General features: G+C 35.9%; 2 protein-coding genes across 2 annotated transcripts; both read right to left on the bottom strand.

Moving 5' to 3' along the window:
* Nucleotides 1–3,603: 3,603 nt before the first annotated feature.
* LOC106412173 (long-chain-alcohol oxidase FAO3-like) lies at nucleotides 3,604–9,383 on the bottom strand. The gene is made up of 3 exons (XM_048751553.1): nucleotides 9,074–9,383; nucleotides 8,146–8,418; nucleotides 3,604–6,320 (listed from the first exon to the last, which is right to left on the bottom strand). Exons 1-3 carry the CDS (start codon nucleotides 9,281–9,283, stop codon nucleotides 4,578–4,580), a joined length of 2,226 nt encoding a protein of 741 aa, XP_048607510.1. The 5' UTR covers nucleotides 9,284–9,383; the 3' UTR covers nucleotides 3,604–4,577.
* A 340-nt stretch (nucleotides 9,384–9,723) lies between these two features.
* Nucleotides 9,724–11,138, bottom strand: LOC125583938 (putative nuclease HARBI1). Its single transcript, XM_048751554.1, has one exon. The coding sequence runs from the start codon at nucleotides 11,103–11,105 to the stop codon at nucleotides 9,780–9,782; it is 1,326 nt and encodes a 441-aa protein (XP_048607511.1). The 5' UTR covers nucleotides 11,106–11,138; the 3' UTR covers nucleotides 9,724–9,779.
* Between the last annotated feature and the right edge of the window lie 3,397 nt (nucleotides 11,139–14,535).

Below are 14,535 nucleotides of genomic sequence, written 5' to 3'. Positions count from 1 at the left end.
TGTATTTGAATTACCATGTCTTCTCATATTCCTCTCTCTCCACACTGCATAGATGGCTCCTTGATTGTAAAGCGTATTGTATGCAGAAAAAGCTTATGCATGATCGAAGTGATTCTATCCCATTGTGTTGTGCATGCGGTCGTTAATATTCCTTTAACAAGGAACTCCCAGATATGAGCTGAATAGATACAATCGAAAAACAAATGATCTCGTGACTTCGGCTTGCTTTTGCACAGAACACAAACTATATCAACATCCTGACTCCATCGCGACACTCTATCCATGGTGGAGAGTCTATCTTGCATGCAATCCAAGTCATGAAAGCATAATTGGAATGGCTTGTGAGAACCACACCCCTTGAGCCCAATTACAAAGAGGCCTATCTTCCCGGATTTTTCTTTTCTTTCTTTTAGATCAAGCCCTTCAAAATTTCCAGCTAACATAATTGATATTTAATTACAGTGGGGTCTTTTGAACCCTAAATCCAAAAACACATGGCTAAGGGACTGTTTCGTTTTCAAGAACAAGAACATCTACTATCTCTGCATTGTAAGTCAAATCAGACCATATATACTTTTAACCTGTCTCGCAAGTTAAGATCTTTTAACTAAATGCTGAGAACTGATGTTAACTTTTTTTATTTTGTTCAAGCATTGAATTTTGTAGTTTGAGTTGCTTGGATCGAGCAATAGTAAGATTCAGGGTCAATCCTGTTCACTGTCATTTGCTGTCTCGCAAGTTAAGATCTTTTAACTAAATGCTGAGAACTGATGTTAACTTTTTTTATTTTGTTCAAGCATTGAATTTTGTAGTTTGAGTTGCTTGGATCGAGCAATAGTAAGATTCAGGGTCAATTCTGTTCACTGTCATTTGCTAGATTTCTTATTGGCATGATCTCGAAGTCATTATAAAGGTAAAAATTTTTGAGAAATTCTTGGAGTCACCCCTGCAATCAATAGTGTTTGAGTATTTGATATTTGATATCTTTTAAAAAAGGAAACAAAATTGAATTTCCAAATAAGATTATATTTTTAAAATAAAACGATAAAAATACATAAAAATATTTACAAAAAATAAATAAATTAATATTGTTAAGTCTTCAGCAAAATACTAAACCCTATACCCTAAATCCTAAACCCTAAACCCTAAACGTTAAACCTTAAACTTTGGATAAACTCTAAACCGTTGAAAAATCTTAAACCTAAATTATACATTAGAAACTAAATTTTAATAACACTAAACCCTAAATCCTAATCACTAAACCCTAAACCTTTGGGTAAACTCTGAACCCTTGGATAAATCATAAACTTTGGGTAAACTCTGAACCCTTGGATAAATCATAAACTTTGGGGTTTAATTTTAAATATTTTTTATTTAGAGTTTATGATTTATCCAAGGGTTCAGGGTTTATCCAAGGGTTTAGGGTTTAGGGTTTAGTGATTAGGGTTTAGGGTTTAGTGTTATTAAGATTTAGTTTTTAATGTATGATTTAGGGTTTAAAATTTTCCAATGGTTTACGGTTTATCCAAGATTTAAGGTTTATAATTTAGGGTTTGGAGTTTAAGATTTAGGGTATAGGATTTAGTATTTTGCTAAAGGTTTAACAATATTTATTTTTTTATTTTTTTATTTTTTGTAACTATTTTTATGTATTTTTATTGTTTTATTTTAAAAATATAATCTTATTTGAAAATTCAATTTTGTTTCCTTTTTTAAAAGATATCAAATATCAAATACTCAAACACTATTGGTTGGTGAATTTAGAGGTTCATCCTAGGGGGTGAACCCAAGAATTTCTCACCTAGATCTAAAGATTTGTCGGTTAAACTTTATTTTGGATGTTACTGTGAAATTTGATAGAATTATGAGAGTTTAAACGAAGAACATGAAGAACTTGAAAAAATAGTAGAGAAAAATGAGATATTTCAATAGAGAGAAAAAGAGAATGAAGAAAAATGATTTCCTTTATGTTTACAATGGTGGCCACAAGATTATGAGTTATTCTTGGGTTCACTAGCCAATAGAATTTCATTATTTTAAATTCGCTATCTTTTTAAAAAAGGAAACAAAATATTATCAAGTTATATTATGTTTTTAAAATTAAAAAGTGAAAAAAATAGCAGGTACAGAAAAAAAGAACTAAAAAAATCTTTTTAACGTCGTCAGCAAAACACTAAACCCGAAATCCTAATCTCTAAACCCTAAATCCTAAACCCTAAACCCTAAACCCTTAGGTAAATCCTAAATCTTTGGGTAAACTTTAAACCTTTGGGTAAATCCTAAACTCTAAATAAAAACACTAAACCCTAAAACTCTAAACCCTAAATCCTAAACCCTAAACCCTTGAGTGTTTTAGTGTTTATTGATTTTGATTTAGAGTTTAAGATTTATCCTAGAGTTTAAGATTTATCCTAGAGTTTAGGGTTTACCCAAGGGTTTAGGGTTTAGGATTTAGGGTTTAGGGATTAGGATTTACGGTTTAATGTTTTGTTGATGACGTTAAAATATTTTTTTTTTGTGATTACTACTATTTTTTATTTATTTATTTTTACCTTTTAATTTTAAAAAGATAATATAATTTGACAATATTTTGTTTCTTTTTTTAAAAGATATCGAATATGAAATAACACAATTTTATTGGTTGGTGAACCTAGAGGTTCACCCAAGAATAAGTCCAATATTATTAGTAGGTTTATTTTTCTAGGGCAACCAAAATAATCTAAGTTATTGTTCATGAAGTTACTATTCACTAAATTACTGTTCACTTAGTTAACTCTCGTTATTTATCACTTCGAGTCAATAGTTACTATATGTAAAATATCTTCCTTTCGTAACCAAAGAGTGGGGAATAGCACTTCAAAGATGTTGGCCAGTTTAGGGCAGTGAAGACCGTACCGTTCCGTGACATGGACTCAGATGGTTAAACAATAATAAAATGGAGAGTCTCCAACCAAGTCCCAGGATATAAAGGAAATATTTTGGATTTAACGTTCTAAGACCACCTCCATTGGTAAGAGCCTTTAATGGGTTCTAAAAATTAATTTAATTGTTAATTGTGTATTTTATGAAGTTTAGAACCCTTAATATTGTAATTTGTTTTGAGAAGGTCCATTGGGAGAACTCATATGAAATTCTTAATTTTATTTTTTTAAGAAATTGAATTATTAAATTTAAATTTTAAAAAATTTATAAATTATTGGAGAAACTGCCTTCACAGCAACATGTCTCCCAAAGTAAAAACTGCCTTCACTCTCTCTGCAACAATGGAAACACCACAACCCAAAAATCAAAACACTCTCATTCTCATACCCCTTAAAGTCTTACTAGATAATTGGAAAAAAAAAAAGCAAACAGCTTTGAAGAGTCTTTGGCTTACATATTTGAAGTTAGCCTGTCTTGATCGCAATCAAGATTCACCCACTATCTAATCAAACTCTAATGTGCAAAAGATGAAAAGAGTTCGGTTTAAGGGTAAGTGAAAAGACCGAATCATGTTTGATCGAAATCCATGGCACAAGACCACAACCTCTCTTGATCCAGTTTCACTATAATCTCTGCTTGACGTCTAAGTTCGAACCAGTCATTAGGTTCACCGAATTCGAATTCACAAGAAACCACCGTATTGATTTGGTTTTCATCAGTCCCAAAGGATTCTAAGATGAAATGTAAACTAACATATCTATCGACATCCAAATATGAATCAAATCAAGTTCACATTTTTAATTTATTTCGAAAGTAATAAAAAAACATAATCATTACCGCACTGGCAATGACAACACCGGTAACAACAGGAACGAGCGTCACATAAGCCTCCCTCTTCAACGTTATCAAATACGCAAAAACGGCCGTAAAAACGGCGTCGTCGCACCAATCGCCTGGTTAAACGAAACCGGAGGAAAGCGGAGCGAGATGTTCCCGAACACCACCGACACGCAGAAAACGAGGCTCAGCGCGGCGATCTTGAGGAACTGGACGCGGGATCGGATCATCTGCATAGGGACCATCTTCATCCACGTGATGGAGACGTAGCTGAGCAGCGAGCATGCCGTCATGTGGCACAAGGTGAGGAAGATCGGGTACTTGAACCCGTAGTTGCTCAGCAGGTACTTGTTGAGGAGCAGGACTCCGATGTTCGACGAGTACCACGACGGAGAAATTTTGTTTTTTTAGTCAAATGGAAGAAAGAGAAGGAAGAGAGAGATTCACGGAAATTTTTTTCCTTTACATATTCAACCAATACAAAACTGACACGTATGGGTTCTTACTGTCTCTTTAAACTCTGTTTATAGAACCGGTTTTAAAATTTAATTTCTTTTTCATTTACTTTTTTAGCTTTTTTGTTCAGAAACCCAGGTTAAGAACTCCTGATGGAGCTGCTCGTAGTATATTAAGAACAAGACAATTTGACTTAATTATATAACTATTTTAAGTATATTAAGAACCACAGTTTATATAATTATTTTCTGTAAAAAAAGTTAAGTTTAACAAATAATAATAATAAATCACACTACACAGACCTACAAGAAATTTTTAATGCAGAGTTGATATAGGAAATTGAAATCATTTCCTTCAAAGAATTAACCTGTGGTCATGGATTTAACAATTCTTGTGGCGATACAATAAGCCGTAGACATAATTGTAATCATAGGATTAACACCAACCGCACTTGGCAACACACTTCCATCGCACACAAACAACTTATCAGCTTCCCAACTCTCTCCATTAAGATCTATTGCTCCTTCATCTTCATCCACTCCAATTCTACAGCTTCCCATCTGATGAGCTGAGCTATACACACTCCAGTTCTCGGTCATCGCCTTTGGCCCTTCCTCTGCACTCACCGAGTCCAAAAACTCGTCGATCGACTTCTCATCAACCCCTTTGCATATCAGTTTCTGCCCGTCGCTTCTATGAGTTCCCACTTCCTCTGCTCCAGCTGCTATGAGTATCCTCAACGACTGCCTAAGCCCGGCTGTGATATTCTCTCTATCTACTTTATCAACAACGTAGCTTATCCTGCCTTCGGTTCTCACCTCTCCTGAACCGCGATCTCTAACTATCGTTATGAGATTCGCGGTTCTTGAGTATCTTGACATTCTCTTCTTCATGTCAAGCCCTGAGGTCCAAGGACATAGCACCGAGAATGAGGCTGGTCCTAGTGCTGGCGTCTCTATGATGGCTCTAACTTCTGAATCTTCTGACAACACTTTGCTCATTGATGTTATAATCCCGCCTTCGTAAGACTTTCCCTTGAAGTAGAAACTAGAAGATGCCTTGTCCGGGAAGTAACCCCACGTCATTAGGACAGGGTGTAGGTGAAGGTTTTTACCAATGTGTCGGTTTTTCAACCCGCTTTTGATCATCAAAGGAGGTGTTAAAAGTGAACCAGACGCTGAAATTGTTACTCTAGCTTCGATCTTTATTTTCTTCGCTATGTTTCCGTTTAAAGATTTCGCAATCACTCCTAAACATTTCATTTTCTTGCGTCCTACGTTATTACCGTTGTTTTCAAGTATAAATCTCTCCGCTTTACACCCCGTTAAAATAACAGCTCCGTGGCTCACAGCGTCGACAAGCCAAGTCCGGTCGCTTCCTTTCTTGTCTCCTTGTCTGCATCCATACCCGCACGACCCACAATAATGCCTCTCCGAGGAGTTACGGGCAACGTTTTCGACATTGATCCCGAGATTTTCGCAACCTTTCCTAAGAACCTGGTTCTGAAAACCCTCCAGTTCACATGTCTCCGTGACGCCCATCCTCTCCCACACTAGTTCCATAGCTGAAACATATTCTTTGGTGGCGTAAAGAGGGATGTTTCGATCCTCCGACCATTCTTGAAGAACCGACTTCGGCGTTTTGATACACGCAGACCAGTTCACAGCGGATCCACCGCCTACTGTTGCACCAGCGAGCACCATCATGTTCCCATCAATGGTAGGGAGGATCCCTCCATTTTCATACAGTTTGTCCATGCCAGGACCTTCGGTAGAAGGATAAGTAGACGGCGTATAGTAGCTTCCTTTCTCCATAACAACTACTTTCAGACCAGCTTTTGCTAGAACAGAAGCAGCCACGCCTCCTCCTGAACCAGATCCGACCACGACAGCATCGCATTTGATTCTGATCGTATCGTGGTCTGTTTCCGCTTCTAGGCCCATTTGAGCAAGTGATTCGAGGAGAGTTTGCTCTGTTTCTTGCATGGTCTCCACCATCCCTTTTTCAAGAGGTCTTTCTCTGTGTGTTTCGGAAGGTTTGTTCTCATTGGTGTTCACGTTGTAACCTATGGCTTCCCATGCAGGGTTTTCGCCATTTGGACTCACCTAGAAAAAAGCATCGGCAAATCAAGATGATAATAAGATTTATAGATTAAGAAAAAACTAATTTACTAAAACATAGAAAATACTAATATTATAATTCTAATCTTTAAAATAAAATATTATCTTGTAAAATAATAAGTTGTCAGCACAAAAGGAGGAAAAATCCTATTTTGAACCACTAGATTCTGGTCCAGGTTTACAAAACGCATGGTTATTATTTGGGATAATTTGCAAAATACACTATTTAGGATTTGAAATTTGATAATTGCATTTTCTATTTTAACTTTTGAAAAATACACTTCCTTAATTATGAATTGACTTTTTTACCCAAGATATAAGTCGAAATTAATATATAAATTCGAAATTAATAAAATAATATCATTAAAATTAGATAAATATGTGTTGAGATAAATATGTTATTTTACCATTTAAATTTTACAATAACAAAGATAACATGTGAATTATGACTTGTTTTGATTTTATCATGATGTTTATACAGATTTTCCTTTATTTTATTTTCTTCAACTTATATAAACAAGTCACATTGTTAAAAAACAAAAGCAAGTCACGTTTGTCTATACAAAATTTTCATCTTCTCTACCGGAGCCAAGTAAGTTCTAGCTAATATGATGTATTCGGATATGTGTTTTTCTTTTTATTTTGAATATGAAAAAAAATTGCACTGATTATTATTCATCGGTTTGTTCTTTTTTTCACGTGTCATGAAAATCCAATAAATCTGTTTGAGCCAATGATTTGATTCGTGTATCTTACAAAATTTTTAATTTATGTTGTTTATATAGAGATGGAGTACAAGATTCAAAAAAGAAGTAATGGAAAAAAAAAAGCAGAGGAAGAACAATCACATACCAACAGTTTAAAGTCATTGAAAACAAAAGGTGTTGCTTGCATTGAAGTCTTATCGAAAGATTACTTTCATGTGTATATGAAAGAGTTGGAAGAAATTCTGAACAGTGGATTCACAAATAATTCCCTATCTCTAACGATTTTCTTTTAAAATATTTTATTTTTAAATTGTTTAATAGGAATTGATAAATATTAAGATTAGGCAATTTGGTAAATTTATATATAGATAAGTGTATTTTTCAAAAAGTTTAAACAAAGGTGTATTTTTCAAATTATATTCTTATTGAAGTGCATTTATCCAAATTTTCCCTTATTATTTTACAAAGTTTTAGTTTAATTTCTTTTTAAAAAAAATTAGTTTAATGAAAAAATATATATTTTAATTTATATTATTATATGTAGATTAATTTAGTTTTTGTTATTTTAGCAATAATCAATTTTCTTTTTAAAACTATAATAGATATTTTGTTGGATCTTATAGCGTACCCATTATTATAATACATTTTTTAGAATTTAATAAAAATGATTGTTGAGTAAATAACGTACCAATAATGTAATTTTTTTTCAGTTAAATTTTCTTTTATATTAAAAACGATATCATAAATTTTATTTTTCGTTTACTGATCAAAATTTAATTAATATTACTTTGCATATTTTAATCATATTTCGAATTTAATTATTCTATTTTTTTGCAAAATAAATTATTTTTGGAGATTTTTGTTATGATAGAAAAAGAAACTTATATCTATTTTATGTGTAATTAAACGAAGGAAAAGACAATCTCATCCGTTTAGTAAATTTTTTAGGTTTAGGGTTTTCAAATTTTTGGAACTTTCTGTTTAGCTTGATGAATTTCAGATTGGTTAATCCAAATTTAACACAACTGTAAAATAAATACACAGTCTCTTTGTGACTTAGACAAGCCTTGGAGTGAAAAGAAAACAGAGGATTTGAGACATACCCAGGAGAAGAAACAGAAGAGAAAGGCGACTTTGATGTAGACAAAGGCAGCTCTAATAGGAGTTAAGATCCAGTTTCTGAATTGTTTCTGAAGTACTCTTTCCCTCTTCTCCAACGAGAGCTCACTGAATTTCTCGACGAAAGGCCATCTCGAGACCAAACATTCGGTTCCACAAATGAGTAACGTCCCTAGCCGCGTAGCAAGCAAGAACAGAACCAATCTCGTTACAAGGTAAGTTTCTACTGTCCCTCGTTTAGTGATCAACTCAATGCTCTGCATCCAATAAATAAGTCTTTCACTCACGCAATATTTGACTTCTATTCGAAACTCCAAGTGTTTGGGTAGGCAATTGGGTATCTAATTCCCATAGTAACAAATGGGCTGCCTCGCGCCGAGGGGTTAGTCCCCTGGGGGTTGAGATCCCTCCAGGTTAATAAAAAAAAAAAAAAAAAAAACATTTTACCTTCATTTTTAGACCTCGCTTTATCAGTTGCGCATCTTTTTTATAGAACCACTAAAAATTGTTTTTGTTTTTAACTTTTAACATTTCTTATTTTTGGTAAAAGGTCCTCAAACATTGTTTGGGTTAATTCTAAAATAAACGCAATCAAATGCAAAATGAAGAACCTTTCGCGTTTAAATTTTTTTCGAAACAAAGTTGATTTTTGTTGAATTTCAATTTTGCAACAACACCTTATAAAACACATTCTATAAAACACCTTTACAAAAAAAAAATTCTATAAAACATGAAAACTTTTGATATTTCAAGAATATAAATTTTCAAATACATATATATTATATACACATATTCTAGTTTTATGTAAAACGAGTTTGATTTAAACTATGTTTTGTTTTTGTGTAGTTAAAATTATTTTTTCTATTGAAAAGCAAAATTCGGTTAAAAAAATGTATAAAAAAGTGGGTTTACCTCGCGAACGACAGGAGTTCGAGACCCAGAAGTGGAGAAAAATGATCGGAGTGCCTCTTTGTTCCGGCAGTGATCATCTCCGGCGGAATATTCTTCAGGCGGCGACACTGGAGGCAAGACGGCTTCGCAGAAGCTACCTAGGGACTCCATCTCTGCCGTCGTGATTCCCAGGTGGCCAAAGTTTCCGGTGTCTGTGTGGTTACCCATCATCTTTTAATTCGCTTTAATTGCATAAAACCTATTTATTTTTAGTTTCGATAAGGAAGAAGCACCAGACACAGATATATGTATAGATTGATAAGATGATGTTTTGACAAAATTGCAAAGAGAACCCCTGAATTAGTTTTTATCTGTCGTATTTAGAAAGAGAAGTTTTGTTTTTAGCATGACACGTTGTTGTAGTAATTGTTTTTAGATGTTTAGAGCACCTTTATCCTAAAACTCCTAGAGGACTCTTAATTGTTTTTTAGTAATATATAAGGAGTAAAGGTGTTTAAGAGATTAAGATAAGAACTTTGACACTTTTATGTATCCATTGCAAGACTCTTATTTTGGATTCTTAAAAAATAAATTAATATTTTTGTATTTTAAATTCTTTTATTAAATAAAACATTTAAAATATTACATTTAAACATGGATTTGTAAATAAAAACATGAAAAAAAATTTATTAAAATAACGATAATTATTCGAAAAAAGCATCCGAGATCAGTTGTTGTCGTCACCATGTCCAAATCTATGCCATATATGTTCGACCAAATCATCTTTTAGTTGTTGATGCATTTGCCTATTCCGAATTCTTGAACGAGCGTCCATCATATTTGTGATGTTTGAAGGGATATCTGTAGAATACGTGAAATCAACATGTGAATTCCCGTGGTCTTCTCCGTGTTGGAACTCTGAAACATCAACTAGACTGTATCCGTCTCGTTCATCTTCAACTATCATATTATGGAGTATGATACATGCTCTCATAATCTTCCCAATTTTGACTTTATCCCAAAACAGCGCCCGATTTTTAATAATTGCAAAGCGCGCTTGCAAGACTCCAAAAGCACGCTCGACATCTTTTCGGATGGCTTCTTGCCGTTGAGCAAATAAAACTGCCTTAGGCCCTTGTGGCATAGAAATAGATTGGATAAAAGTTTCCCATTTCGGATATATACCATCGGTGAGATAGTAAGCCATATGGAACTCTCTTCCATTGACATAGTAAGTGACATTCGGGGCTTTACCGTTTATTATGTCATCAAAAACGGGAGAACGGTCAAGAACATTGATATCATTTAATGTACCTAGAGGTCCAAAAAATGCATGCCATATCCAGAGATCGTATGAAGCGACCGCCTCTAAAACGATTGTTGGTTTACCCGAACCACGAGAATATTGCCCTTTCCAAGCGGTGGGACAATTCTTCCACTCCCAGTGCATACAATCGATGCTTCCTATCATCCCGGGAAACCCACGACGCTCTCCCACATCAAGTAGACGTTGAAGATCAGCCGGTGTTGGACTTCTTAAGTACTCATCCCCGAACAAATATATTATACCTTCCACAAACTGTTCCACGCATAACCGAGCTGTTGTTTCACCCAGCCGGAGGTATTCGTCGACCATATCAGCTGCAGAACCATACGCTAAGACACGAATGGCTGCGGTACACTTTTGAATAGGAGACAGACTATTCCTTCCAAGACCATCTTTCTTTTCCCGGAAGTATTGCACTTCGTTGGAGAGTCGATCAACAATGTGCATGAACAGTCGCTTGTTCATTCTAAAACGTCGTCGGAAGAAATTTTCAGGATACGTTGGAGTATCACTGAAATAATCATTCCATAAACGAAAATGCCCTTCTTCACGGTGTCTTTCGATATAAGCTCGTTTTTTTCTTTTTTTTCTTCGTTCTTCTTGATCACTTTGAATGGTAAACTCTTGAAAGGTTTGATCAAAATGTTGATCAAAGGCTTCATCAAATGCATCATCAAAAGCATCATCAAAAGCTTCAGCTAAATTGTTTTCAGAAGAAGAAGCCATTTTTTGTGATTAAAGAGGTTTATAAACTAGTGATAAAAGAGAGAAAATAGAAAGAAGAAGAATTTAGTATAAATAAAATTGAGTTTGAGAGAATAGAGAAAAGAAGAGTTTAAACGATGTTGCTTTGGTTTGGAGATAGAAGAGATTTCAAAGAGTTGGGTTAGAGAGTGATATAGTGAGATGAATGCTATCGAGAGAGAAATATGAGTTGATGAGAGTGATATAGAGAGTTGTTGCTTTCGTAACTCTCGTTGCTTTTGTGATTAAAGATGAGATGATGAGTTTGTTTGGTTTAGGTAGAGAGATATATAGAGATAGCAAGTCACATGATGCAAGATAGCAAAACACATAAAACAAAAGTACAATTATAGAAGTCACATGATGCAAGAGAAGTCACATGATGCAAGAGTACAAACACACAGGAGTACATGATACGTGACACAAACCATTGACACTACAAGACACACCAACAGACTGACCTTGTCCGACACTACAAGACACTCAACAGACTGATCCGTCACGAGACACTCACTTTCTTCCCTTCCTCTTGTTACCATCACCCTTAGAGGATTGTCCTTTCTCTTGCTTGATTCCCGACTTCAATACCTTGAACTTCTCCTCTCTCAGCTTCATCTCTTCCTCCTGCATCCTTTCAAGCATCCTCCTAACCCCAGGTTCAATGTCATCTTCTGATTCCTCCACCCTAATGAAGTATCCCATATTACTCCTGTATTCTTCGCGTGATAACTCCACAATATCTTCTTCTTCTTCATCTGATATATCCACCACTTCGACTGGATCTTCTTGTGGGAGAGGCGCAACATCATCATCTCTATCTTCTTCTGAGAGTGGCGGTATGATTCCTCTTGCTGAGAGGCCACAAACAATCCGCTTTCTTGGTTCCATTTGTGGCTGTGTGTCACTTGATCCCCTGAAAAGCATCACAGAACGTATTAGAACACATGTATTACATGAGCATCGTTGACAGTAGAACACAGATTTACTTATATTACAAACAACTTAAGCAAACAAGCAAACTACAAACAAACAAGCAAACTACAAACAAACAAGCAAGCCACTTCTAAAAGATTACATTGATAAGATATCTTTAATGAGTTTCTTCTTAAGCGCCACTTCTAAATCAGTAAGCGGCTCTATTTTTCCAAGGAGTTTGTCAAGCAGTTTCTTGTTGTCATGCTTCTCCTTTGCAGCTATATCCTTCGCCTTTAACTCCCACATTTGCTGAAAATCTTGCAGATTCTTGCCTTCTTCTCCCATTGACCTTTTAGCCTTCGCCTTGGCTGCCTTCACACCAATAGGCCTCGCCGTTGCTTCATCCTCTCAATTGACACTGGGAATAGTTGCTGATGACTGAAAAGATTGGTCTTCCCCCACCCTCTTTCTCTTTGAACCAGAGCTTTGTTGACTACTTCCATAAGTCCCACACCATTTCTGATCATTCCTAAGCTCCCTCCACGCATGCTCCAATGAGAACGTGGCCTTGTGATCGTTGAGGAATATTTCGTGTGCAGCCTTCAAAACATCATCTTCACTCTGTCCACTGGTCCTCTGTTTTGTAGCAGCATCGTATGACCCCACAAACTTGCAGACACCTTCATTTATCTTCCCCCACCTCTGCTTACAGTGGGTTTGCTCTCGCTCAGGCAAACCAACCACCTTGGGACTTGCATTATAATACGCCCCAATCCTCTTCCAAAAGGTTCCTGCCCTTTGCTCATTCCCAACTACGGGATCCTTAGAGGTGTTTAACCACGCACTGATGAGGACCAAGTCTTCAGTTGTTGACCACTTGCAACTTTGCTTACGATCCTCACCAGTTTGTGTACGTGAAGCAGATCCTCCAAGGTCTGGAGTTGGTGAAAAACTCAGAAACTGAGTGGGGTTGTCATTGTGAAGCACTTGAGAGTTTAGTAAATGTAAAAAGCTAGAGGACTGGCTTTGTTGAGAATCCATACGGAGAAGAAGTTGAGAGAAAGATGAAGGAGATGTTAAGAAAGAGAAGGAAGAAAGAGTGTTTATAGATGGCAGAGAAGAAAGAGAAGATGCATTCATGAGACCCAACAAACAAAAACGTGTTGACATTTATATTACACAGTTTCATCACATTAAGCCTTAATCAATTCTAGCTACCAATCACTTCAATTTATCACACAACCAAATCATTAATGACAGTCGATTCAATTCTAACCACAACCTAAACCAATTCTAGTTTGAAGAAGATTAACGCTAACCTTTTTATGCCGTGAACTCCTCAATTGTTTGAACCTTTGCTCTATGAACTTTGATCCTTCTGTCTGTCAACTGAGAGACAAACATAAAAAGGTTTCACACCAACATAAACACATAATCAAAATCGAAAATAAATCAAAGAACACAAACAGAGCAAGGATTGAAACTTTGATTCATCCGTAATTGAAACTAAAATTAAAACCGAAGAACAAGCTGAACATATCCAGAGATCAAAGACATCAAATTTTTAACTCTAGGTGAAACAAACAGAACCAACAAACTACAATCATCAATCACATGCATAATGAAACAACAGAAGAACCGGTTTACCTTTCGATCTGAGGTGAAAGCTTCGATTTGAGCCACCGAGGGAAAGCTTGGAGGAGAAGTCCCACGGAGAGAGATAACCAACAAACTACATATAAAAACAACAGATCAGACATAATCAAAGACATGGATATTCAAGAACACAACAACCGCTTACCTTTCGATTTCAAGAGAGACACCCAGAGAGAGCTCCGACGCGTCGAGGAGGACCACAGAGAGAGAGGTCGCCGAGAAGAGTCACCGGAGACGACGCCGCCGATGAGAGACACCGAAGGAGACGCCGCCGAGAAGAGTCACCGAAGGAGACGTCGAATCGCCTTTCGTCGAACAGAGCTTTCGAGAGATCGAGAGAGAGAGAGAGAGAGAGTTGATCGCGAGAGGCGCGTAACCGATTCCTCCATCCTCTCGTTTCGTGACACCTGTCACTAAGGGGCGGGTCTTCCAGGCCTTGCGCAAGGGGCGAGTCTTGGGCTTCTGTCTTTTCCTTCATTTTTTTTAATTGGATTTAATGTAAGGGTTGGGCTAAGAATCCATGATAAAGGTGCTCTTAGAGAATTAGAGCAAAAATTTGTTGAGTATCATGTGACTGAAGCCTTTGAAAATCCTTTAACAAAAAAATGCGACTGATGAAGCCTGTAATCCTCTTGCATCTGTAACTATAGCATGTAATTTTAGTTACATCCAAAATGTCATTTGATAAGACTTCTATATTTTATCCATGATATTTTAATTGAACAGACAACACTCAATTACCAAAAAAAACTAGACCAAATTTTGTATCTTAGATGTTATGCATATCCACCTCTTTAGTAAAAAAGACGTATCCACCAGACGTTTTTGTATTCATATTTTA

Source organism: Brassica napus, chromosome C3 (genome assembly GCF_020379485.1).
Source record: "Brassica napus cultivar Da-Ae chromosome C3, Da-Ae, whole genome shotgun sequence".
In the NCBI taxonomy this organism is placed as follows: Eukaryota; Viridiplantae; Streptophyta; class Magnoliopsida; order Brassicales; family Brassicaceae; genus Brassica; species Brassica napus.
This window is presented reverse-complemented; position numbering and strand designations above follow the sequence as displayed.